Genomic DNA, 25,339 nt, shown 5'->3' with positions numbered 1-25,339 from the left:
TTAATCACCTGGGATAAAGCAACTGGATTCCCAGTGAAACGACTGTATTGTTCTGTTGAACTATATATGAAAATTTACAGATCACCTTATAAATGAGCCAGAATCTTCTTTGCAGCAAAACGTGGCTGAGGACCACGTGCTATATGCAGATTCCCTGCTTTTCTTATGTTTATGATTATTTTGGCCACACTGCTTGGTGTGCAGGATCTTAGATGGAATCCAGGCACCCTGCAGTGGAAACTCTGAGTCTTAACCACTGGGCCACTAGGGAAGTCCCTCCCCGCCTTTCTTGACTACGAATTTGGGCTGTATTGGGTCCTCATTTCTGCGTAGTGTGGGAAGGCACTGGAGTGTGGGTCCCAAGTGGTTCCTGGCAAGAAGGATCAGCCAGAGAGCGTGGGAAAGAGAATGGCTCTGTGCCTCAGCCCATCAAGTTGGACTCCCTAAGTCTGGGTGGGGCCTGGAATTGTATAGTCTCAAAAAGGAGTGTCTGGGTGGCTCTAAAGCTCTGAGTGGAAATAGCCCCGGACCCAAGCTCAGGCTTTGGTTGACCAGCATGGACAATTTCCTGAGCCGTAAAGAACCCAACTGTAAGGGCAGGAGCTCTACAAGGACTCTACCTTTGTTCTTATAATTGTAAAATGTTCTTCTGCGCCTCTAAGCTACCCTTGAACACTGAAAACACGCCTTACAAAAGCACTTTCCCCAGAAAACACCTACAGTTCCTACCATTCCAATAAATGAAACGCTCAGGACTACAGAAGCTCAGATCTGTCACCAACTCAGCTACTTGACTAAATTCCCCACGACTTGTTACATGTGTAATGTATCATTCTTTGGGGTTACTCATTATTCCTACAGTGCCAAGCAAAGCAAATAAGGAGTAACCAGGTTCAATAAGTCTAAAAAGCTTCTAATCAAGAGATTTTTTTTTTTTGCCCTGGTGAGAAAAGTTGTCCTGTCAACTTCTAGTTGGAAGGAGATTTTTGCCTCCTATACTGTCTTCAGACTCTTACCTTGAAACCAAATCCCCCTAAAACCTCTTATTCAATTTATGATTAACCTATCTAAAATTTTTGTCCAGTTTCCTGTGCCCTTTGACTTTAATCCTGTGCTAAATAAACTATCAACCAGAGCCAGACGACTAAAATTGTTATTGGTAATCTCATTAATGTGCTAAAATTGCTATCATAAAAATAAATAAGATTGCTATCATAGATCTCATTAACCATACACTCAGGAGATGAGCTAACAGACTCCCACTCAAGGATCAGCCAGCCAGAGAAGCATAAACGGAAGACATGCTGATTGTCAAAGCTACAATTAAGAAATGAAATGTCACAGAAACGTCACAAGATGACTAATTCCAGCCTTTCAGTTCTTCCCCTTAAAAAAAAAAGAAAAACAAAACAAAATGTTAACTCAGAGACCAAGCTGGAGTGGATCTGAGGCTTGTCCTGGACTCACCTGCTTGGTACCCTACAACAAACGTTGTATTTGCCTACATCACAACCCCATGTCGGTGGATTGGCTTTGCTGCCTATTTGGCCAGCGTTCCCAGTTCAGTCTGGTAACAATCCCTAAAGGTGAGCTCATTGCTTAAAACCTAATGACAGGAAGAGATGAAACCTCAACTTTCACAGAGACAAGGGTAAGCTAAACAAAAGGGTCCTTGGAGTCGCAGGCCACCTCAAGAAGTGCTTTGGAAACAGGCATATTCATTCTCAGAATGAAGGCTAGAAGGAAAACAGACGAGGATGCCTATGGCTGAAGGCGAACAGCTTGCTCGGGGACTGGCATCCTGGAATTAGGAGTCCTGGTGAGGGCTTTCCCGCCTCCCCCAGGAACGTCCGGAGCGCTTACTCTACGCTGTCTGGGTCCCCAGCTAACACACTTCTCCAGACCGGACTCTACTTCCCTTTTCTCCGCCGAAGGGCGAAGAGGAGCGGCTAGGATGTGTGTGAGGGATCGGGGGGAAAGTGGGTGGAGGGGGACCCGCGAACATCTCCGGGTGGGGACAGCGGAAGGCCTGACCCGGGGCTCCCAGGGTTCGCCTCTGGCCCTCGAGAGACCTCTGGAAACAAGCTGCGCTGGGGATGCCGTGCCCGCCGTGCTGCGACGCCTGGAATCAGACGGCCCCGACTTCGACCGCCTCCAGTGAGTCAACGGGTGGGCCGGGCCGTAGTCCTCCCAGGCGCCGGAGGCTGCGGTGATGAGCGCGGACTTCAACGGCAGTCACAGTCCACGGCGCGCAGATAGCGTCTGGGAGGCGGAGCCGCTGCGCCAATGGGCGCGGATCGCTGGGCCCTGGCTGCGTCCCCCTACTCCCCCCACCCTAGCCCCAAAGCGCTCCAGCCCCCGACCCCGGATCCGACCAGCTGAAGGGCGGAGCAGAAGGAGGCGCCCCTCCTTCTCGGGGGCTCCCACCCTCGCCGCGCCGCGCCGCCCCTTTCCTGCCCAGGCCGCGCCCCGCGCAGTTGCATCAGAGCCGGCGGCTGGAGGCGCACGTGGAGCGCGGCACGCGGTCTGGGCTACGCAGCACCCGCTGGGGAGGTCCACGCCCTCCCGATCCCCCGCCCCCGGACCTGGGCTGGCCTGGGGAAACTCCGTTCTCGCGCTCGCCTAGCCCATCCTCCGGATGCCCGCGCTGCCCGCCCCTCCCTAAACCCCGACCAGCCGCCATCACCCCGAAAAGTTGGCACCAAACACTACAGCCCATGCTCAGCGAACCTGCACGGAGGTTCCCGGGGGTCGGCCGAGACTCGAGCACTGCAGCCGCCCGCCTTCTGGGTACCTCGTAACCACCACCCCCCAGCCCCCCGCCACTGCCAGGAACCTGGGCGGCGGCGAGCGCCGGACACTCACCGGACGATCGAGTCCCGCGCTGGGGGCGCCGGGCTGCCCGGGCCCTGGCTGCTCCCGGCCTGGGTATCCCGCCACCGCTGTTGCCCGAGGAGACCCTCCCCGCCGCCGCCCCCGCCGCCCCCGCCGCTGCTGGCGCGACAAAGGGATGGCAGGCGGCGCTGCGGGCCGGGGGGCTGCGGGCGCGCGAGCCGGCGCAGGACGAGCGGCAGGCGCGCGCTCATGGCGAGGCGCGAGCGGTGGCGGCGGCGAGAACCGGAGGCTGCGCGGGTCCTCCCGCGACGCGGAGATGCGGCTGCAGACCTCGGAGAAGCAGCGGCTCACGGCTCCGCCGGGGGGTGGCTGGGCGGGCCGGTAGCGGGGCCAGAGGCTGGAAGGACCTGGCTTGCCTTCCTCGGCCGACGGGGGCCCCTAGGGGGCACTGCGCTCGGTGGCCGTGACGTGGGGAAGGCGGGGGCTTGCGGGGCGCGGGGCTGCTCTTCCAGCTGCCTGGACGCCTGGCTTTCGGGCAGTTTTGAGTCGCAGGCGAAATTTGATTAGGGATAAAAATCAGAGGAGGGTGGGGTGTGAGGATGGGCCTGCCGCCCTGCCTCGAGACCCTACGTTCTTCCTCCGCCTCGGATGCAGATAACATCCTGCCCGCGGGTGTCAGTTTGCTTCCTAGGAGGGCAGTTGGTCTAGGTGCTGACTGGATTTATCAGGCTGGAGGAGACCAGTGAACGGTGTTTGGGCCTTGGAGTTCACAAGGTGACTTCGCAGCCTTAAGCAGGTGACATCCTCTGAGAAGCTTAACTGCCTCAAAATGAGACGCTGTGTTTAAAATCTTGTAAATACCAGGTAAAAGAGGAATAAAGGGACAAGTTCTGAACACTGGTTTTTCCAGCAGCTGAAGTCTGTACGAGATGCTAAAGAGACACTGCATTTAGTCCTTAAAAAAGGTAAACTGTCCTGATTTTCAACCTGGAGAAAATTGGGATCAAGAAAGATCAGTCTGGTCTGCAGGCCTTCAGTGATCATGTCTTAATCTTATACTACTGTCTGTATTTTCTTTATTGCAAGGCTGATTGTCACATCTGACATAGGGAGGGTATAGCAATAGTTTTTTGTTTGTTTAGTCGCTAGGTAGTGTTGAACTCTTTGCGACCCTATGGGCTGCAGCCCACCAGGCTCCTCTGTCCATGGGATTTTCCAGGCAAGTATACTGGAGTTGGTTGCCATTTCCTTCTCCCGGGCATCTTCCCAAACCAGGGATCAAATCCGCATTGGCAGACAGATTGTTTATCACTGAGCCACCTCAGAAGCCCACAGCAATAGCTAACGTTTCACAAAACTGTGAGGTTGGTATTACCACCTGTTAACACAAGTGGAAACAAAATCATAGAAGTTGTGTCTTGTACAAGTATTCCAAACTAAACCTGGGTCCACTCGCTGGGGCTCATTAAAGCCGACCTACTGACATCAGGTTGTGATGAGGGAAAAGTGCAAGGGTTTATGCAGGTGCCAAACAAGGAGAACTGGCAGCTAATGGTGCAAAAGATGCAAATTCCCCAGTAGTTTTCAGGGAAAGGTTTTTTAAAGACAGGGCGAGGAAGAAGGTTTCAAATGTGTGATCAGCTCATGGACATTCTTCTGATCGATTGGTGGTGAGGTAATTCTGAGTCAATATCATCAACCTACTGGTTCAACTGGTCCGGGGCCTATGTGCTTGTGGGCAACATACATTTAACCGCTTTGATCTAGTGGGGGTTTCACTCTCTGTAGAACAGCTCAAAGGATATGTCTCAGAATATTATCTATAGCCCTTGAGAGGAACAAAAGGTCCTTGACTTTGTCTCAGGACTAAACTATTAATAATTATTTTGGTCTTACTTGGCTGTTTTGCTTTGTTTCTGCACTTGCGCACTTCTCTGATTAAGTTTATTCTTTGGAACTTGGGGAAAGTCTGGGAGGCTAAAGTTTTTCTACAAACAAGAGGCAGGTGGAGGACATGGGGGTGATGGAGGGTGATCTGTCCCAGGAATGCACCATAGCGTCCTGCTCCATTATGCAAACACATAAACATCAGAAAGGAGACCTGGATGGCCTGTTCAGCTACTGTCCTGATAATCTTGGGCAAGTCTTAAAACCCTCAGAGGCGTCTGTGTCTCATTATAAATTGCGGACCACTCATTTAATGGAAATAGCAGTGAAAGAACCTATGGTAATTTTTTTTATCAGCTGGCCCCAAACACCACTTAAAGATGCACATAAAGTTAGCCTGGAAAACGATCCGGAAAGTGATCCTGTCCTTTATTTTATTGATGAGGCAACTGTGACCCAGAAGAGCCAAAGAATGACCCAAGGTCAAACAACTTATCAGGACACTGCAAACCAGAGCAAGTCCTCCAGACACTGACGGTACCACTAGACAATGCTGTTGCTACAGCTGAAGAAACACAACCAAAGTCACCACGTCATAACTCACATTGTCCATAGAAACACAGGTTGCCCTGGTGGCTCAGATGGTAAAGTGTGAAAGTGAAAGTCACTCAGTTGTGTCCAACTCTTTGTGACCCCATGCACTATACAGTCCATGGAATTTTCCAGGCTAGAATACTGGAGTGGGTAGCTGTTCCCTTCTCCAGGGGATCTTCCTCACACAGGGATCGAAGCCAGGTCTCCCTTGTGGCAGGCGTATTCTTTACCAGGCGGTAAAAAATCTGCCTGCAGTGCAGGAGATGTGGGTTTGATCCTTGGGTGGGGAAGATCCCCTGGACAAGGAAATGGCAATCCACTCCAGTATTCTTGCCTGGAGAATCCCATGAGCAGAGGAGCCTGGAGGGCTACAGTCCATGGGGTCACAGAGTTGTATATGACTGAGCGACTTAACACTTTCATTTAATGGACATTCATTGGATGTTGCTGAACTTGGGTCACTGGCCACAAAAATGAAAATCACCCAGTCCACAGGAAATTTATGGGAAATCTCTGTACCTTCCTCTTAAATTTGCTGTGAACCTGAAACTGTTCTTAAAAAGAAAAAAGCTTTTTTTTTTTTTAAACTTATCTAATCTACCCTCAGGAGTTTTCAACAGTAACTCCACAACTGTGGTGACAGTTTGCCAGTCCATCTGATGAGTGCTGACTACAGTGATATTTACAAAGAGTGTGAACTCTGGAGACCACATATTGTACAATCTTGTTTACAGGAAATGTCCAGGAGAGACAAATCTATAGAGACATAAAATGCCAGGGTTTGCTTACAGCTGAGGGCAGGGGAAATGGAGGAACTGGAGGTGAGAGCTGATGGGGACAGGGTTGTTTTCTGAGATTATGAAAGTGAAATGCATCGCTGTTTCTGGAGGAGAATCAAGAGAAAACACCAGAGGATCTGAAGCTGTAAATGAACGTGTTTTTCCAATATATGTACTATTATTTATAATGTATATATAGAAAAACCTAAAGGAAAAATAAAATCACCCACAATACTATCGCCAAGTCATAACTGTTAATTTTAATCTCTTGATTTCATTTGAGATTGTTTTTATAAAATTGCAACCATAGGCCTCTTCTTCACTTGCTGTATTTGTTTTCATGAAATTGGGAAAGGATAATATTTGAAATCATGACTTCTAATGGTTATATATTATACCTATTTTGTGGATAGACCATAATTTATTTTACCTTTTCCTCACATTGTATTGTTTCCAGTTCTGATGTGAGAAATAACATTCTTTCATTTGCTTGCTCTGTGGCTGTGCGTTGAAGGCTTTCTATGTGTCGAGGGAGGGGTGGGAAGGTGAATTGGAGTCACACTTGTGGTGGCAATATTTACCCATCTTCCTTTGCAGAAGCAGTTCTCAGAAAAATTATAACTGCTGAAAATGTTAAGTGGAAAAGAAATAGCACAGGGAAGTGGAGGATAAACATCATAGCCACATCTTCATAGAAAAAGGCAACCCTCCTGATCATATTGCATTGCAGTTTTTGAACTGCATGGTTCAGCCTGGCACAGCAGGTCCCAAAGACGACTTTCAGCACTTAATGAAATATTCTATATGGAAGAAAAATTTAAATAGAGAAGAACAAGTTAAACCAGTATGCCTAAGCTAAACTGATTGGGAACGGTGAGCCAAAAAAACAATGGTGAGCCAAAAAACTTAACTTGTTACTGTAATCCCTAATATGGAAATGACTCAGGCCATATATTGAGCTACAAAGCTGCCTTGAGGAAGGCACTTTGGAGAATGTTTTCAACCATCACCAAAACCATATGATGATCCATACCTTTAAAGTGATACTTTCTATCTTTAAATTAGATCTCAGGTTAAAGTATAATAATAAAGTTTACCTAGAAGCCTTGCAGGTTTTTTTTTTTTAATGTATTAAAGTTATACTTTCTAATCTTAAAAAATTTTAGGTGCTTGACACTGTACTCAGGTCTGTCTCATAATATGATTAACTTTGATCTTAGATATAATTTTAAAAAATCACTTTAAGGTCTAGAACAACAAATGCCTGGGCTGATCAAGCCAGTTAGTGTATTGTACTCAACCTCTTCAGATCCTCATGTGGGTGTCCGTGGAGGCCTCTCTCCTCTGCTCACCTTTAGCTCTTCTCCAGCTCCACTCTGGAGTCAACAGGAGGGCCTGAGTATAAGGTGCTTACCTTGCAGATGAGAGCTATTTGGGTTCTTACATACTCATAATTTGGCTTCCTGGGAGGCTCAGAGGTAGAGAATCCACTTGCCAATGCAGGAGATGCAAATTCAATCACTGGGGCAGGAAGATCCCCTGGAGAAGGAATTGGCAATCCACTCCAGTATTGCTGCCCACAAAATTCCATGGGCAGAGGAGCTTGGCAGGCTACAGTCCGTGGGGTCCTGGAGAGTGGGACATGACTGAGCCGCTGAGCCTGTGTGCATGCATGAAAACTGACAACCCCCACTGCCTGGGGCCGATCTTGCCTTCTGAGATGGCCCACATCCAGAGTCTGTTTCCTCCCTGAATAAGCCTTCTTTCACCTTACTGTGGGTTGATTTTGAATTCTTTTCTGCACAAAGCCAAGAACTCCCTTTTGACGGCTGTCCCGGGGACAAGACATGATTTGGGATGAGACCATCCATTTTCTCACCCCACTCTCTTTCCTGTAACACTTTGCAATAACATTTGCACATAGATCAAAGTTTGTTTCCAATAGGGAATATATATGTATGGTTAATATAATATTTATGTCTCCCTCCAGGGCAGAAGACAGATAATGTTTCCTGTCCACAGAGTTAATATAACGCTTCCCTCCAGGGTCAAAGATTGGGCAAGTTGGCCAGTAACTCTTTAAGATACTGCTACTACTGCTAAGTCACTTCAGCCGTGTCCGACTCTGTGAGACCCCATCCCTGGGATTCCCCAGGCAAGAACACTGGAGTGGGTTGCCATTTCCTTCTCCAATGCATAAAAGTGAAAAGTGAAAGTGAAGTCGCTCAGTCATGCCTGACTCTTCGTGACCCCATGGACTGCAGCCTACCAGGCTCCTCCGTCCATGGGCTTTTCCAGGCAAGAGTCCTGGAGTGGGGTGCCATTGCCTTCTCCGTCTTTAAGATAAAGGATTCCTAAATCCAGTATTCCTAGAGCAAATATTCCTATACCAGCCTCTATCCCAGAGGGAAGAAATCAACACTTAATAAGACAGAGGCTTAGGTGTCAGTTTACTGTGCATAACTGGCACAAAAAAACGGGCATGTTAATGGGAAGCTATAAAGCATGAAGGTTTAGTGCTATAAGCATTAAGAAGAGGCACCTTTCCAGACCTGGAGAGTCATCAGAAACTTCCATCAGATCAACTGGAACCTAAAGGATGATGATGTTAACCTTTTCCGACTTCAGTCAACTAAAGCTTGGACTGTGTCAACATTTACCCAAATTTTATGCTGAATTCTGCCCAAACCCGTTCATAAATAGGCATGTACCCTTACCTTAAAATCTTCCCCAACTTTGCTGTTGGGGAGACACTGCTTTGGGAAACATCTCCAGTGTTCTTACTTGCTGCAAGTAGTAAATCCTTCTCCCCATTTTTGGCCTGGTTGTGTCTTTGGGCTTTACACCCACCAAGAGGCAAACCCAATTTTGGGGTAACGATATGATTGCTCTGAGACACTCTCTATAGGTCTCCTGCATTTTGCGTCTCTGTCTGTCTTATGTCAGTCTTGTTGTAGGCTACCTGGCAAGGATATTTGTATAGCAAACAACCTTGGAAAAGAGTGTCTCCGTCCAGGGCAGAAGGCAGATATGTTTGCTGTCTACAGAGTTAAGATAATGCCTCCCAACATGGTCAAAGTTTGGACAAATTGGCCAGTAACTCTTTAAGATAAAGGATTCCTTAAATCCAGTATTCCTCAGCTGTGGAGATATTACCAGGTAGGCATGCATTGGGTCGGAGAGCTTTAACCAAGGAAGTCAACGGGAGACCCAGAGCAACTATCTCAGTCCTAAAGACAGCAAACAAAAATTTGCAAACTACCACTTCATTCTTCAGCACAAAGCAAAGTTTATTAAAGCATAGATAACACTCTCAGAGGGAGAGCTGACTGTTTCTGCTAAGTGAAACCAGCCTTCCCATATAGGTTTAAGTGTGTTTATAAGGAGTTATTCTGCCGGGAGGCGGAATGCACTTATGGGTGAGTGACAGGGGCAAGAGCTGGGGTGTTGTCCTGGGTGATTATTTTTGTTTGATTGACTGTCCCAAGTTCTGTAACAAGTTCATTACTGCATATGCCCCTACTCTTGATTCACTAAGAGAAACCCACCTAAGGGAGGGCAAAACCACATGTAGATTATTATGTTAGTGTAATGAATTTGTGTTTACTAGAGTTTATATGAGACTTCCCTTGTGGCTCACCTGGTAAAAGAATCCCCTTGCAATGCGGGGGACCTGGGTTGGATCCAGAGTGTATATGGGGCTTCCCAGGTAGCGCAATGCTAAAGAATCCTCCTTCCAATGCAGGAGACACAAGAGGCGCAAGTTCGATTCCTGAATTTGGAAGATTCCCCTGGAGTAGGAAATGGCAACCCGCTCCAGTGTTCTTGCCCGGAAAATCCCATGGACTGAGGTGCCTGGCAGGCTACAGTCCATGGGGTTGCAAAGAGTTAGACATGACTGAGCGTGCACACACACACACACACACACACACACACAGCATGTGTAGCCCAGGGATGTTCTCTCCTGTTACTTGGCTCCCTCTATCAGGATAAATTGCCCACCATCTGATCACAGTTTCCTTTGTTCTGGGTGAGGACAGGGGAGTGTCCCCAGGGTGGGGACTAGCTGGACTGCTTGCCTCCCGTCTTTAGCCACCAACACCTCTTCGCTGCTACTGTCAGGGGAGGGTCCCCAGATTGCTGGGGCTTAGCTTGCTTATTCCCCTCTTGCTTTTCTTTTTTGCCTCTGTTACCTCCTTGTTGTTAATGTCTAACTACCTAACAAAACCACCCCACTGTGCATATCTGGGCAGAGTGTAGCTTCTCTGCAGGCCTCTGTGGGCCTTGGAAAAGGAAGGGAAACCAATGCAAATGAGAAGCTCTTGCTGCCTGTCCTGTTGAAAGTGGTCATGACCTCTGATGCAGAGGCAGGCTAACTTGTTAGTGCAATTAGTGTAACTAACATGTTAGTAAAATCCCAGACCCTCCACAGTTCTTAATAGTGGTTTTTGAGCTGAATGTTAAGGACTGGGCAGGTTCTGTCCTGAATGGTAGTGGGAAGGCCATGCATGCAAAAGAAGCAGCTCCTACTAAGGCAGACACATTTGGGGACCTTTGTGCAAGATTTGATTCTGTCTGTGTTTAGAAATATTATGCTGGCTAAGACTTAGGAGGATAGAGATAAACACGTCTGAAAATGGGGAAGACTGGCAAGACAACCAGATAAGAAGTTAGGTCAACATCATCATCCCTTATGTTCTGGTTGATCTGCTCCGGTGGTTGAGCACTTCAGGCTGATCTTTACCGTGGAAAGAGAGCTGGCAGTCCTTACACAACTCACATACTACCTTTGATAGTGTTACTTCTCTTGTCTAATAACGATCTGTACTTTTGCTCCCTGTTGTCGTGTGTGTGCTCAGTCGTGTCTGACTTTGTGACCCATGGACTTTAGCCCTCCAGGCTCCTCTGTCCATGGGATTCTCCGGGCAAAAATACTGCAGTAGGCTGCCATTTCCTACTCCAGGGGTTCTTTTCAACCCAGGGGTCGAACTAGAGTCTTTTCTGTCTTCTGCATTGGCGGGCAGATTCTTTACCACTGTGCCACCTAGAAAGCCCCACTTTTGTTCCCTGGGGAGCATTAATTACTGAGACCTGTTCAAGGGCAAGCGTTTTGGCCGGGCTTAGATCCCAAAATGGCTTAGGCCAAAAATGGCTTCTCTCATATCAAGAAAGCCACACCTGTTTCTCTTTCTCTGGGGACACACTACCTTATCTGATTACATCGCCACCTTTTAGGATGATACTCACCTTTAAATTCCATCCTCAGATCTGAGTCACTTCATCAGAATCCAGGCCCAAAGAGACTAGATCTAATTATTTTTTTTTCAAAGAAGGTGAAAATTTGGATTTTTATGTTAAAACTTTTTAAAATTGTGAAAACCAGATTCAGACTCCGGGTCACCAGTTTAGAGCCTCTGATTTCACTAGTACATACAAGAAGGAATCTGCTTACCCATGTAGTCTTGGGATGCTTATATGGACAGCCATACCTTGCCATGGGGCTTCCCAGGTGGTGCTAGTAGTAAAGAATCCAGCTGCCAATGACTTAACACGCATGCACACCTTGTCATACAAACGGTAAGATGCCTGAAGGCTTGTGTTCGCCCCATAGAGTGGATGATTTACTTGTTCTCCTCACCCTGTTCTCTTACATTTGAGCTGAATAAACATGGTTTTAGAGATAATGAAGTGAAACTGCTTGCTTCTCTTCCTTTCCTATTGTATGACGCATTGTGAATAAGCCATGGTCAGGAAAATCAAGCTTTGTTGTTTATCACAGATACATAAAGTGGGCTTTGCCCATGGGCTTGCATCACCGGAGTAAATAAAGTAGGCAAGTTTGCCTGTTGGCACCAAAAATATCTCAGCATTCTGGGCCCATCTCCTCTATCTCACCTGCCTTCAACCCCACCGCTGCCTGCTAGGCTGTTCTAGGATCTTCTCTCACCATGACAGCCAGTCATCAGGAAAGGCACTTAGCCTAAAGGGAATTTCAGAGAAAGGTATGCTAATCTCAGGCTAAATTTAATATTTGAAAAGTAATCAAGAGATGCAGAAAATGGTCTGTCACAGGCTGCTGCTCTATAATTATAACACTTCTTTTCTTTTCTCTCTCTCTTTTTTGGCTACACCAAGAGGCATGTGGGATCTTCTTTCTCTGACCAGGGATCAGATCTGTGCCCCACGTGCAGGAGAAGCATGGAGTCCTAGCCACTGATTCACCAGGGAATTCCACCCTGAATTATTTTCTACACAGTACCTAAGACGAGGCAAAGTAGTATAGTAGTATCAGTCAGACAAATCTTGATGTTTCAAGAATCAACACACTAATTCACACTATATTTTACTTTGTACTTTACAAACTTTATTAAATAATGAGCATTACTAACTTTCATTATCTTATATACAGTATTTAAACTGTTTTCCAAGATGCGTGGGTTTTTTTGTTTTTGTTTTTTTCTTTTGCACAAAGAACAGAGTAGGTGAAAAGTGAACTTATAAAAACAATTAAATCTTCAGTACAGAGACCTAATAAGAACTTGACATACACTTAAGTACATATAACTCTTTCCCTGCAATTATATACATCCCTACCCCACCTCCCAAAGAAACTATTTTATTTATTTGAAACTATTTTAAACAAGAGCACTCAATGGATAACTCTGAGGGAAAATATGAACCTGATGATATGTGTACACACAGATCTCAAAATCTGCATCCTGGCTGACAGAATGGGTGTTCAGAACTACAGATTTGTCCTAGAACCTAAAGACAACCATACAGACATTTTATACAGTAAGACAGCAGCCTTCGTGAAGCAGGGTGTATTCCTATAAGTAATATCAAAGTCGTGCAACAGGACTGGTGTGGAGAATTAATAATTTCTGAGAGTAAGACACCAGATATGGATAATACAGAATTTGGGTCTTACAAACTAAAAAGCAGAACTGGGAAATCGTGTTCCTGGGACAAGAAAGTCAGGTAACTTTGCTTTGTAAACACACTTACCAATATCTCTAGCAAGTCTGAGAATCCACACTCTGTTACTATGCTTCTCTTTTCTGTACTGCTTCACCTTGAAAACTCATGTTATGTTTAAAGAAAGGCAATGAAAAGAGGAATGTTTCCAGAAAACTGTTCGTCAATATGGACTTTGTTTTATAAGCTACGAGAAGAAAGTACGGTATAGAAAAAGAAGAGATGGGTTATTTTTTTGTTAGTTAGAAAAGGAATGCGTTAGGTACCTGTGTATAAGATAAGGATGGTCACATTTTACGTTATTAAGTACAAGAGGCATAGCACTTAAAGAGAAAAAAAGAATTATGCTAAGATGACTCAAATTACTGATTCAAATCAACATCATTACTTATCTTTAAATGAAAAGCCCAGATCCCATTTCCCGATACAGATTATTATATCTTTTAAGATGAAAACTGAGAGGGTGGGGAAGGGACACAGAATGTAGCTAAAATAAGAATGCAAAGGCCACTGTTTGAGAAAAGATTCTTTTTTCATTGACTGGAGTCTTCAATAAAATATTTTTAGAAAGCAGCAATAAATCTGCCCTCATTTTTCTCTTCAGCTTCTTTAATTTTGTGTTTCACTCACAAGGTCTTACTTTTGTTTTTCTGTTCCCTTCCGTAAAGAATTCTATCAGTACATAATATCACAATGAACTGCTATTTAAAGACCACAATTACAACATGAAAGTAAGATATGACTACTCAGAACTTAGTGACCAAAGATTTTGCTCTTCTGTATGCCCCCAAACAATGAAAAAAGATTGCCATATTATGTTTGGATTAGAAAATAAATGTCATTGCCATCGATAAAATCCTCAAGGCTGGGTTCAGGTCATCGGGATGAGCACAAAACTCAGGAAAGGACATCTGCACAACTGCTCTGGGAAGGCTAGGTTTAAAGAACATTGTTTTAGCTTATGGTTTACTTCGTGTTGACTAAAAACAGGCATAAAAAGTAGTGGAGGTTTCTATCTGCTCCCTACCCCCAACTGTCACATGATGAGATAGTCAAGTTGTACCCAGATGTCAAGCCATCTTTTCGAATAAGTCGATTTGCATTTTCTTGCACTTGGTTTTAAACCATTAAGGGAATCATTCATTTAACCCCATGGAACATAAAATACATGATGAGCAGCACATTCTTCAGGCTTTGTTCAGGAATACAGATAAGAATTTTTGCTTATAGAAGATTGGTCATATTACATTCTAATTTCCAATAATTACACACTTTCTGCAATATAATGAACTGATGTAAGGAAGTCAGCATAGAAACCCTAAAATGGGTAGCTACACAATATTCTGATTAGAGATCCCTCATTTGAGGTTTTCTAGGGTCTTGTCATGAATTTAACAGAAATGTCACAGGTAAGCAAGCATAATCCTTTAAACAGCTTTAGTTTCCTTTCTTTTTTCTTCCTTGTCGCCTCTGAGTCCTAGGATAATACTAACTAGTGGCTTCCAGATAATAGGAGAGGATTATTGCATTTCTTAAAGTCTGAGTACTAATTGTCAGGAGAGGGGAAAAAAATACCATGGCCATCATGTTAAAAAAAAAAAGTCTAAAAATTTTCAAGGAAGATTGACTTACATTAAACATGAAGACCATCAGCATTAGTAAACAGTGTTACATGCTGACATTTGCTACAGTACAATCCTGGCTGATCGCCAGCCGTTTCAAAAAATTGTGCTATTAAAGAAAGTGTATTTCACATCTCTGGTTATTACAAAGTTGTTTTAATCTGGTGCATACAAAACACCTCTCAGAATCTGTAATTCATGAGCACAGTAAGAAGTTAATTGAGACAGCTACTCTTAAGAACCTTTAGGCAAAGCTGCTTGAACTAAGACACTGGAATTTTTCCCTTAGAGACTGGACAATATTTTGCTGATTGGGAGATGGCCCTTTCCAGAGATAGTCATTTAGTTTGTCCGGATCATTGTATGGCGTCAGATACGGTGAAATCCCAAGTTTGCCACTTCCTGGCTTTTTTGGAGTGCATGGACTAGTCAAAGAGTAAGAAGTCGTGTGGCTGCAGACATTATCAGCAAAGTCAGCATTTGTAATCTTTGGGTCAGATTTCCTCCTCCGACTGTGAGACAGTTCTAACTCTGACTCATCTTCTTCTGACTTGATCTCCACATAGTCATCTTCGTCTCCTTCAGTCTCTTTGAAATTGGAAAAATAGTTCTGGGTAGCTATTTGAGCACTTACAGGTAAATTTCTATTCACTACCAAAACTTTCTGCGAGTCCTGGAGTGTGAGATCTGAGCGTTTTTCAAGGCCCTGTTGACCTGAGTCAGCAATACTTGGCAGCAAATCCTGGTGACTCTCCCACCTTGAAGTTCTGCGTAAAGACAGAGGCTGCTTCTTTGCCACTTCACTAGGGTAGTTGATGGAGTCTGCAGACTTGTTTATCAGGATGGAGGAAGATGACTGGGACCTGTTATAAGGCTGAGATTTAGCACTGATTCCTTTCCGACCCAGAGAGTTGTAAAGATGGGCCTGGCAGGAGTTCTCTTTGTTTGGCTGGCTGACCACCACGCTGTGTCTCTGCACGGAGCCCAGCAGGGGGTCGGAGGTTTGAAGAGAAGGCACGGAGCAAGCTGCGGACAATTGTCTTGGGGTACTTCTTGCTTTGATCTCTAACGTGGGATATTTTGACTTTAAGTCCTGCTCTGGCCAGGGACAGAAGTCAGCTAACTCTCCGTTACTATAGGTTGAATGCAAAAGCCAGTCCTCGCTACCCTGCTGGGCGTGGGAAGGCGATGCAGAACTGAGGTTGGAGGGGTCTTGAGGGCTGGCCCAGCCATCCTTCTGAGTCTTAAAGGGGGTCTCTCTGAACACAATCTGGTCATACAGTTGGGAATACTCAGCAATCCTGGCACCTGGAAGGCAAGTATTAAAACAATAAATATACACAGAATCATTTCTGCATGTGAAGATTTAAAAACTAAGAACGTTCTAATAACATATTTAAAATATTTAAACAGTAGACAGGACTTTAAAGTTTGAGGATCAGAAATCATCAAATGCCAAGCAACACAAATTTAATTAGTTAAACTAACACAGTTTAATAAAAAAAAAAAGCCACCTAAAACTTCATTTAATTTGACCTAATTCTGGATTCTTTTATTTCAACAGCAGGTCTACAAGGGTTCCCTGTTTATAATGAAAATTTCTAGTGTTCTTTACAAGCATGGAATAGTGTCAGTGCTAAAAACAGGCATCATAAAAATAAGAAAGTCAGCACTTAAACCCTGGTCAACAAAAAATAACTCAAGTAGTCATTAAAAGAAGCACATCCACCGTGCAATGGCTACTAACCCTGCCTCACTAGGCTTGGCTGCTCTCAGACAACTACTCCCAGAAAAGTCTGCTCCTAGCAGCTGTTCCTACACTTTCTGTTCCAGGCAGCCCCCCACTGCCACTGTCTGGGGATGTTGACAGGAGGTCCTCACTTCCAGGACTTCAAGACCACACATACCGGCTGGCCCACATCTCTTTTCCTATCACCAAGAAGCAAGCCACTGAAGTGTTCCAAGACAAGTCTTCCAAGTCTTAATCTCTTGGCTTTCAAGACATTAAGAATGAATCATCCTGTGCATATAATTGATAATCTAATGCTCTCTAGTACTGGTTACAGGACAGGATTTTACCACTATTTCCATGAAAGCTATTGCCATTTCAGATTAAGCTGTGAGGACACTATCCTCTCTGCTCCACTTCTGAGTGCAGACATTTCCATTTTATTAATTTTTGCTTTTTGGCTCTGCCAGGGGGTCCATGGGATCTTAGTTCCCTAGCCTGGGGACCGAACCCCTGTTCCCTGAAGTAGAAGCACAGAGTCTTAACCACTGGGCCACGAGGGAAGTCCCAGAGTACAGACATTTCTAAAGACATTAACAAAACCAAGATAGAGAATTCTCCTGGGCCAGGAATGATTTAGAAGAGAGAGCCCAGAGATGTCAATTTCAAAAGTTGTCTTCCCCCGTCCAGGTACCCATATGACCACTGCAGAATCAAAGAATCCCAAGAATCCTATAAATCACTCAGACCACATCTAGAAAGTCTCTACGAAAGGAAGCTGTCTATCCTGTATATAATGACCAGCAAGTGACATCATATCTCCTACTTAAGCTATTTCTAGTAAATCATTCCTTGAAGTTAAACTAAATATTTAGTTGAGTTCCTGCCATTTCTTTCAAATTTGTCTTCTGTGAGGACAGAAAACAACGTGCTGATATTCTGTGTGCCCTTTAACTGCAACTTCCTCAAAATTACTTGCCCCTTAGTCCCCAGAATCAGGATAAATAGTGTTTATCTTCTCATTTTAGACCCTGCATTCATTCAGATCCTTTAGGCTTTTGAGTCCAAATCCCTTTGAAGGACAGAGATTATTAGCTTAAACTAGTAACAAAAACTTGAACTATTACTCCATTACTCCTTAAAGAGCATAGTAAAGACTCTTGATACCAATTAAAATTTGGTAACCCCTTAAGAGACTGAAAACCTACATGGACTTAGCCATCCCGAAATATACAACGTGTAGTGAACTATGAAACCCAACCAATGTCAGCTGGAGCTTTAGGCCTGGCTTTGGTCAGCAGTCCCACCTGAAAGTCAAGACGGTTCTTTCCAAGCCTTTCTCACCTACACCATGGCTCTGAGCCTGATCCTACTGCTGAATCAGGAAGGCTCTGTACTTTCACAAGCTTCCAAGAAAATGACAATTTGGGAAAGAGCAGTGAGGGCTAATTTTAAAAATTCAGTTAAACTACTGCAGCACCAAAATTTAACTCTAAAGTCTTATAAGAACAGTTAGCTCTTGATTTTTAGAACATGGTGGCCCAGATAAATCTCAAACTATGTATTATTCAAAATAGTCACAGTATTTCTTATGCTTTTTTCTTCTTTATCACACTTTCTTCTTCCTTTGCTTAATCAAGCCCTATTTACCTCCCAAGACCCTCTATAAGCCTTATCACTTCTATAAATCCCTAACTGATTTCTCTGAAGTCTTATATACTTGTATGCAGCATAATATTTAGCTGTTGCTTTTGTATGTATATATGCATTTATGCACACAATCTTGTGTTGCTAGTTGTTTTATCTAAGCTGGTTTATTATTCCATCTACTCCCCCACAAAACAGTCCCCACAGAAATTCAAGTACAGTTCTGGATAGAAATTGGTCTCAAGAACTACTTAATTACTCAGATAATTGTTGGACAGCCTCCGTTCATTCTAAGTATGTTAAAAATAAAGGTGCCTTCCTTAAGACTATACGAGTAAGGCTGGAAAGGCAGCCAAGAATTCGGGCATAGCAGGAAAAGGAGAATCAGAAAGACAGAAATGTAGTAAAATGCTATGTAAACACATATATTTTATACAATTCATAATGGGCACAGTTTATCTTCAGATAATAGAAAGCTGACCATTTATAAATTTGGAACAAAAAGCTATCTCACAAGTAGACAATATTCTGTGCCTATCTGTGTGTCTTTCTGATCTCAGCTTGACATTCTAAGAGAGTCTGTAACTTGCCTGATGCTAACAAAAACATGAGACAAGCTTTCAGAGCAATAGGCTGTCATGAAATAGATTCCCTTAGTCAGACATATAAGAAATAGCCAGCTCAAGATGACACCTCTAGCCTAGAAAACTTAGTAGAAGTCAGCAGGATCAAAATTCTCCCTCATTCTTAGTTCTGGCATTACCAGTCCTTATAGACCAAATACATTATTATTATTATTATTCTACAACCCCAGGGGCTAACTCTAGTTTATTTCTCTTTTGTAAGTTTAGAAGGGAAAATTCTTGTCATTCCAGACAAAAATTTGAAGTGATTCTTATTGACAGAAGTATGAAATAGATTATTTTCAAGACAGGATTAAAATTGATGCTTCTAATGTTGGTTGGGTGTAGAGAACAAAATGTTATTTTGCCTTTCTTACTTTAAACAAGGAGGAAAATTCCTCAAGCCTGTATGGAGTCTTCTCCCATGTAAAATATCACCAAAAAAAAAAAAAAAAAAGTGTGTGTGGGGGGTCGGGAGGGAACCCAAAGCTTCTTTGGTCTCTAAGACTGTCAGGAGGAAGGCCTGATGGGACAAGATGGCCAGCATGCTACAACATGCTCCAAAAGGTGGGAAGGACTAGACCTGGTTGGGTGACTTATAGGCGGAAGTGTGGCCCGGCCCGGGGCCTGTAGACCCCGGCTAGAGAGTTCAATAAAGGTGCTGGAGAGTTTCAGCAGGTGAATAGGGCGTTCTTCCTTCCGCACAACACCGAGAGCAAGCTCCTGGCAAAGTGGCAAGGCCCATACGGAGAAGTCTGGAGAATCGGTCCATTCGATTACGATGTCCTGTGCCCAGATAAACAAGAGAGAGAAAAGGAGTCATCATGTCAACTGATTGAAAGCCTGGTGGGCACAGGAAGTGGTCTCCATCCACCCAGGTGGAAGAGTCCTCAGGTCTGAGAGGAGGCGGGCCCTAGGAACATACTCCCGCCAGCCAGCAGGGGGAGACACCCCTCTCAGAAGGTGACTCTGGAGAGATCTCTTTGTCAGAACGTTCATGGCAGCCCACCGTGTGGAGAAAGGGCCCAGACACAGAGCTGAAAAACAAAAAGATCCTACAGGAGCCCAGGAAGACACCAGTAGGCAAAACAAAAAGAACAAACCAAAAGTGGGGGAAAAGGCAAAAGAAAACCCCAAAGGGAAATCTACTTAATATTTAAAAGGTGGGTAAAAAGGACTATTCAAAGTTGTCATTGAACCCTCAAAGATTCAGTATTGAAGACCTTGCTTCTCGCAGGGTTAGAACTTTGTATGTTAATAGATGGTCCACATTCCAAACAACGTGCCTCAGGCAATTACCTCTTTTTAAATGACAATGTGCTGGCCTAATCAATCCAAGGGAAACCTCACTATTGTATTTGCTCTCATTCTGAAGTGCCCTAGCCTGGGCAACCACAGTGTCAGTGGTTGCGTTGCCAATACACCACTTACGCTCTAAAACAGTCTGCCTGCAGCTGAAATTCAGTCACTTGTTCTACGTGTAACAACAAACCAGTTTAGCAACACTAGCGTTGGAAAAGGGACACGAATTAATTCAAGCATGTTACTGCAAAGAGAAAGATATATGCGATCCAGCCTTTATCATATTTGTATAAAGATCACTTATAACCTTTATTTTACTTAAAAAGAAGAACAAGTCAAAGAGTCTGTAAAATCCTCCAGGTAACATGTCCAGGGCTTAACATCCCTAAATGTTAAGAAATCTTACTGTATGATAATTCTTAAACATTCCCAAACTTAAATTTTTTTTTTTTTCTTACAGATTCTGGTCAAGCAGCTTGCTGAGTTCACTTAGGACTCGGATACCTGCTTCTTATTCTCTGATTCCCACCTAAGAAAGCAGTCCCAAAGACAGGAAGTCAGCGGCATCAAGCTGGCCAGATGAGCCATGTTGCCATCAAGCTAATGAACAAGACATGCCCAGATAGTGAGCCATCTGGTTTTTACTTCTAACTGGAGAATTGTCTCCTCTCATTTGATACAGAGGCAGTTCTTAGTCAGAAGATCTAGGGCAGGGATTCCTTAAATAGGATAGGATGGAAAGTCTATAGTTTACAAAACTCAGATTCCTGAGCCTAATCACAGAAATCTCTCTGAATCTGGAGGTGAAAAACTCCTCAGGTCACAGCACCCTCAGGTTTTTTTCTTTCCATGACAATCCTGTGCTTTATTCATATAGATGCCCGGGTTCCACTGAGAACCCTGTGTAATTTAGCCAGGGGATATGTATATTTTTTTCCCATGTCCTGAGGCATGCAGGATTTTAGTTCCCTGACCAGGGATTGAACTTGGGACCCTGTGGTAAAAGTGTTAAGTCCTAACCACAGGACCACCAGGAAAATCCCTGTACTTCTTTATAATAGAGAAGAAGTCAAACATGATTATCTCATTCTTTTAACCCTAATGGTACCAATATCACACCCGTGATCCTGGTTTAGTTCTGCCCCAAAAGGAGGCTTGACTAAAAGAATTAAATTCCTTGGAAGCATACCTGAGAATACCAAATGACATTGTATCAAATGGATTATAGAAGCTATTAAAAAAAGAAAAAAGCAACACATGGAAAACCGCTGGGTTAGTATGAACAGTTTAAAAGAACTGCAGAAAGGACTCCTTTTTGTCTTTGTCAGGATGAGTAGGCATTATTTTTGGGATTCTGGAGCAAAGAGTAATCCTAATTCCATGTGTGTCCAAACCTTAAACTCTTCACTCTGCTACCCAGCTACTCCTTCTAACACATTGATGCACAGGGAAGAAGCTCTAGATGCCACCAGTGAAACTGAAGGCTATTTTTCAACCTTAGATTGAATTAGAGAAAGCCGCTTCAAACAGTATATCTGGAGTGATGATGCCACAGACACCAGGAAACCCTCCAGACCCGCTGGTGTGATGGGGTGGGTGCTTTGCCTGCGTGTCAGTGAGCTAGTGGTCTCGCTGTGAGATTGCACATTGGGGCGGCAGCATCCTTACAGCGCTAGGGGCATTTAGAACCTGAGCGTGGCTCTCTGCCGGTCCTCGGAAGGAGAAAGGCTGCTTGGGACCTACCGATGGCGGGCCCGCCCTGCCTCTTCTCTTCTAGGATGGCCGCCAGGTCCTTGGGTGCGGGCTTCTGCGGCTGGCTACCGGGCGTGTGTTCCAGCTCCGGGCTTTTCACCTTTAGCAGCTGATTTGCCTTCTTGATCTTCTGACTGTACTGCCTGGCCATCAGGAAAACCCTGCTCCTGGTCTTGTCTACATTGTCCATCCCGGGCTCAGGGTTCTCTAGGTCTACTGGGGACAGGCTGCCGCCGGCCACATCATAAGGACTCTCCGTGGGTGGTAGGTCACTGGCCAGCGACAGCCGGTGGAGACTCAGGCAGGAGCTGTCTCTAGGGGCCGGGGCGCGGTCCAGGGCACAGGGGGCCGGCCCGGGCCTGTCTCCGGGCGATGCGAGGAGAGCCCGGCCCGCGGGCAGCGAGAGCGGGGAGCGCGCGCTCAGCTCCGGGGCGCTGCCTGCCAGCGGCCGGTCCTGCACGTCATCTTTGCTAACGGGAAACGCGGCCAGGAGCCGGTCTCTGGCTTTGACTTCATTTTTCTTGATGTAATTTTCCAAGTCATTCCAGATTTCATCTACTTCTTCAGACAGTTTATCGGAGATGGACCGATCCGCTAGGGCCAAGTTGCAGCCGAAGGAGTTATAGAGCAAACTCAGATAATCGTTATCGGAGGGGCCTGGGGGGTAGGGCGCCTCGTCCTCGCTGAACTGGAGGCTGTCCTGGGAAGCAGAGGCCCGCAGGCTATCACAGCACCCCAAGTCGGCCTCCAAGCCCAGGAAGGTGCTCCTGGCAGGACGCTTCGGGCTGCTACACTTGAAGTCCCGGGAGGGCGCCTCTGGGAGCACAATGGTGTCATAGACGTTCTCCTCCATCACCTGGAGGTCCTGCACGCTTTGGTTCCAGGCCTCCCCGGCCTGGGGAGCTCCATCTCTCCTGGGGTGCAATGCGCTCTCCTCCTCGGGTCCCGCTGGCCTCTTGGAGAAGGCCAGCTCGGGGGTGCTCTTGGGGCGAACAGAGTCCCTGACTGGTTTGTGGGGAGTGACTTCAGCGTCTTCGCGTTTAGCAACCATCAGTTTCAAGTCCTCATAGCTTATGTTGTCATAGACATGGTCTATGTCATCTATAGTCAGCTCTATGGAGGACCCGTAGGGAGTTGTCCCGCCCCGCCCCTCTGTCTTAGGGTCACCCTGCAGTTCCCTCCGGGAGTTGTACTGAGAGCCACCACTGTCCCTAGTTCTTATGTCAGGGGGACACGTGTTGCTCTCGCCAGCACTGCTGGCCCTCCGCACCACCCTGTGGCCTGAGCTGGGGGTCTCCGCGGACTCGATCTGTCCCATGTGCCAGCTGCAAGGTCGACTGGAAGTGCTATCTTCACACAGCTGGGCCGCGTTCAGGTCCGAGGAGGAGAAGGATGGCAGGAACATCTGATAGTCGTCTTCATCTTCCTCGTTCTCCTGCGACCTTCGACTGGGAAACAGGGCTTGGCGGATCTGGTGGTCGGTCCAGATGCTTCTGACGGCCCCGCCCCCACGCAGCACGTTCAGGATGGTAGAACTGCTTGGCTGACTGCTCCGCTGGGCAGCAGAGGGCCCTGCTGAAGTCAGCTGGGGAGACCCTTCCTCTCTGGAAACCTGAGGAGGAGAGAAACATACCGATTGAATCACACACCACAGGTCACGTAATACAGAATATTCTCCTGTATTTACACACTGTCTTTCCCCCCTACACGTGATATTCTTAAAGAAAATCACCAGGACATATGGTTGATTTTTAACTGCATTGAAAACACATTGGATATTTTACAGTAGGGGCAGAAAGGGCAGGAACTGATGTTTACTGAGAAATAGGCTCGGCTATTTGAAGACGTTCTCCAAACCGCATGTTCACAATCACTCTTTGAAGTGGATATGATTGTACCAGTTTCAGTGGTAAAGAATCTGCCTGCAATGCAGGAGTTGCAGGAAATGCAGGTTCGATCCCTGGGTTGGGAAGATTCTCTGGAGGAGGGCATGGCAACCCACTCCAGTATTTTTGCCTGGAGAATCCCATGGACAGAGGAGCCTGGTGGGCTACAGTCTATAGGGTCACAAAGAGTTGGACACAATTGAAGCAAGGTAGCAAACAGGCATGCATGTACCATTTTCACAGTAAGCACATTTAGGCTCTTAGGGTTCAGTAACTTAACTATCCCTCATCAGTGGAAAGACTAGGATGCAAACCCAGGTCACCTCACCCCACTGCAGGGAATCAGCTAAATGCAGAAAACTGTTAGATACTTCAAATCGTTTTGATATGTTCTTGGAAAACAACATTATACAAATGAACATATATAGGTGTCAAGGGCCATGGTATCTGGTTTCTTTTTTGGGGCTTGATTCTTAGCTGTCTCATCCTGGGGATTGGAGTACCAGAAACACCCCTGTCAGTGATCTCACTATACCTGCTGAGAGTTTCTTTCAAATCTCTGAACCTGCATGACCCTGACTTGCCCTATCTTGGTTTATAGATTCTAGAAAAAAGAGCCTTTGTTTCAGGAAGTTAAATTAATCCACTATTGAGCTAATGAAATTTTTACTTTCTTTCAGAATACATTTAATTAATATTTAGATGCCTGTTAGGAAGTAAATACGAGTGACACTAATGACTTTTAATCAGAGAGAACGATGGGTCTCTTATAACTTGGAACCTTTCCTGATGGAGCTCAACTGTGCTGGCAGGAAGTGGACTGCCCTTTGATACCCTCTGTGGGTATTGGGATTAGCTTCAAAGAGTTGAAAGTGTTAAGACAGGTTCAACCTAATTAGTATCTGGGACATATTTTCTGGTCAAAACACTAGTGTAACCTATTGGAAATGTCAAATTAACAAGAACTTTTCATTACTGATCAATGAAATTGCAATACCTATTATCCTGGAATTCAGCTCAGTTCAGTTCAGTCACTTAGTAGTGTCTGACTCTCTGTGTCTCCATGGACTGCAGCACACCAGACCTCCCTGTCCATCACCAACTCCTGGAGCTTACTCAAACTCATGTCCACTGAGTCGGTGATGCCATCCAACCATCTCATCCTCTGTCGTCCCCTTCTCCTCCTGCCCTCAATCTTTCCCAGCATCAGGGTCTTTTCCAATGAGTCAGTTCTTTGCATCAGGTGGCCAAAGTATGGGAGTTTCAACTTCAGCATCAGTCCTTCCAATGAATATTCAGGACTGATCTCCTTTAGGATGGACTGGTTGGATCTCCTTGCAGTCCAAGGGACTCTCAAGAGCCTTCTCCAACACCACAGTTCAAAAGCATCAATTCTTCGGCGCTCAGCTTTCTTTATAGTCCAACTCTCACATCCATACATGACTATAGGAAAAATCATAGCTTTGACTAGATGGACCTTTGTTGGCAAAGTCATGCCTCTGCTTTTTAATATGCTGTCCAGGTTGGTCATAGCTTTTCTTTCAAGGAGCAAGTGTCTTTTAATTTCATGGCTGTAGTCACCATCTGCAGTGATTTTGGAGCCCCCCAAAATGAAGTCTCTCAGTGTTTCCATTGTTTCCCCATCTATTTGCCATGAAGTGATGGGACTGGATGCCATGATCTTAGTTTTCTGAATGTTGAGTTT

At 45.3% G+C, this 25,339-nt stretch overlaps 2 protein-coding genes across 5 annotated transcripts in view; both read right to left on the bottom strand.

The window, feature by feature from the left end:
• Positions 1-3,101, bottom strand: part of MTHFD1L (methylenetetrahydrofolate dehydrogenase (NADP+ dependent) 1 like) — a 173,803-nt gene extending 170,702 nt beyond the window's left edge. For 2 of the 4 annotated variants that reach the window (XM_061130466.1, XM_061130467.1), the window contains exon 1: positions 2,866-3,101. In XM_061130466.1, coding sequence (XP_060986449.1) covers positions 2,866-3,086 — 221 coding nt within the window. In that variant the 5' untranslated portion in view covers positions 3,087-3,101. Of the gene's footprint in view, positions 1-2,034; positions 2,053-2,072; positions 2,305-2,865 lie in introns of those variants that run through there. The other 2 variants (XM_061130468.1, XM_061130469.1) reach the window with 2 other exon arrangements.
• A 9,348-nt stretch (positions 3,102-12,449) lies between these two features.
• The window catches only part of PLEKHG1 (pleckstrin homology and RhoGEF domain containing G1), a 239,394-nt gene continuing 226,504 nt past the window's right edge, over positions 12,450-25,339 (bottom strand). The window contains exons 16-17 of the mRNA XM_061130489.1: positions 21,740-23,360; positions 12,450-16,003 (exon numbers count right to left, since the gene is read on the bottom strand). Of these exons, the coding sequence (XP_060986472.1) occupies positions 14,940-16,003; positions 21,740-23,360 (2,685 nt within the window). The 3' untranslated portion in view covers positions 12,450-14,939. The remainder of the gene's footprint in view (positions 16,004-21,739; positions 23,361-25,339) is intronic.

This window comes from Dama dama, chromosome 26 (genome assembly GCF_033118175.1).
Source record: "Dama dama isolate Ldn47 chromosome 26, ASM3311817v1, whole genome shotgun sequence".
Lineage (NCBI taxonomy): Eukaryota > Metazoa > Chordata > Mammalia > Artiodactyla > Cervidae > Dama > Dama dama.
The sequence above is the reverse complement of the archived record's forward strand: the minus strand, read 5'-3'. Positions and strand labels throughout refer to the sequence as shown.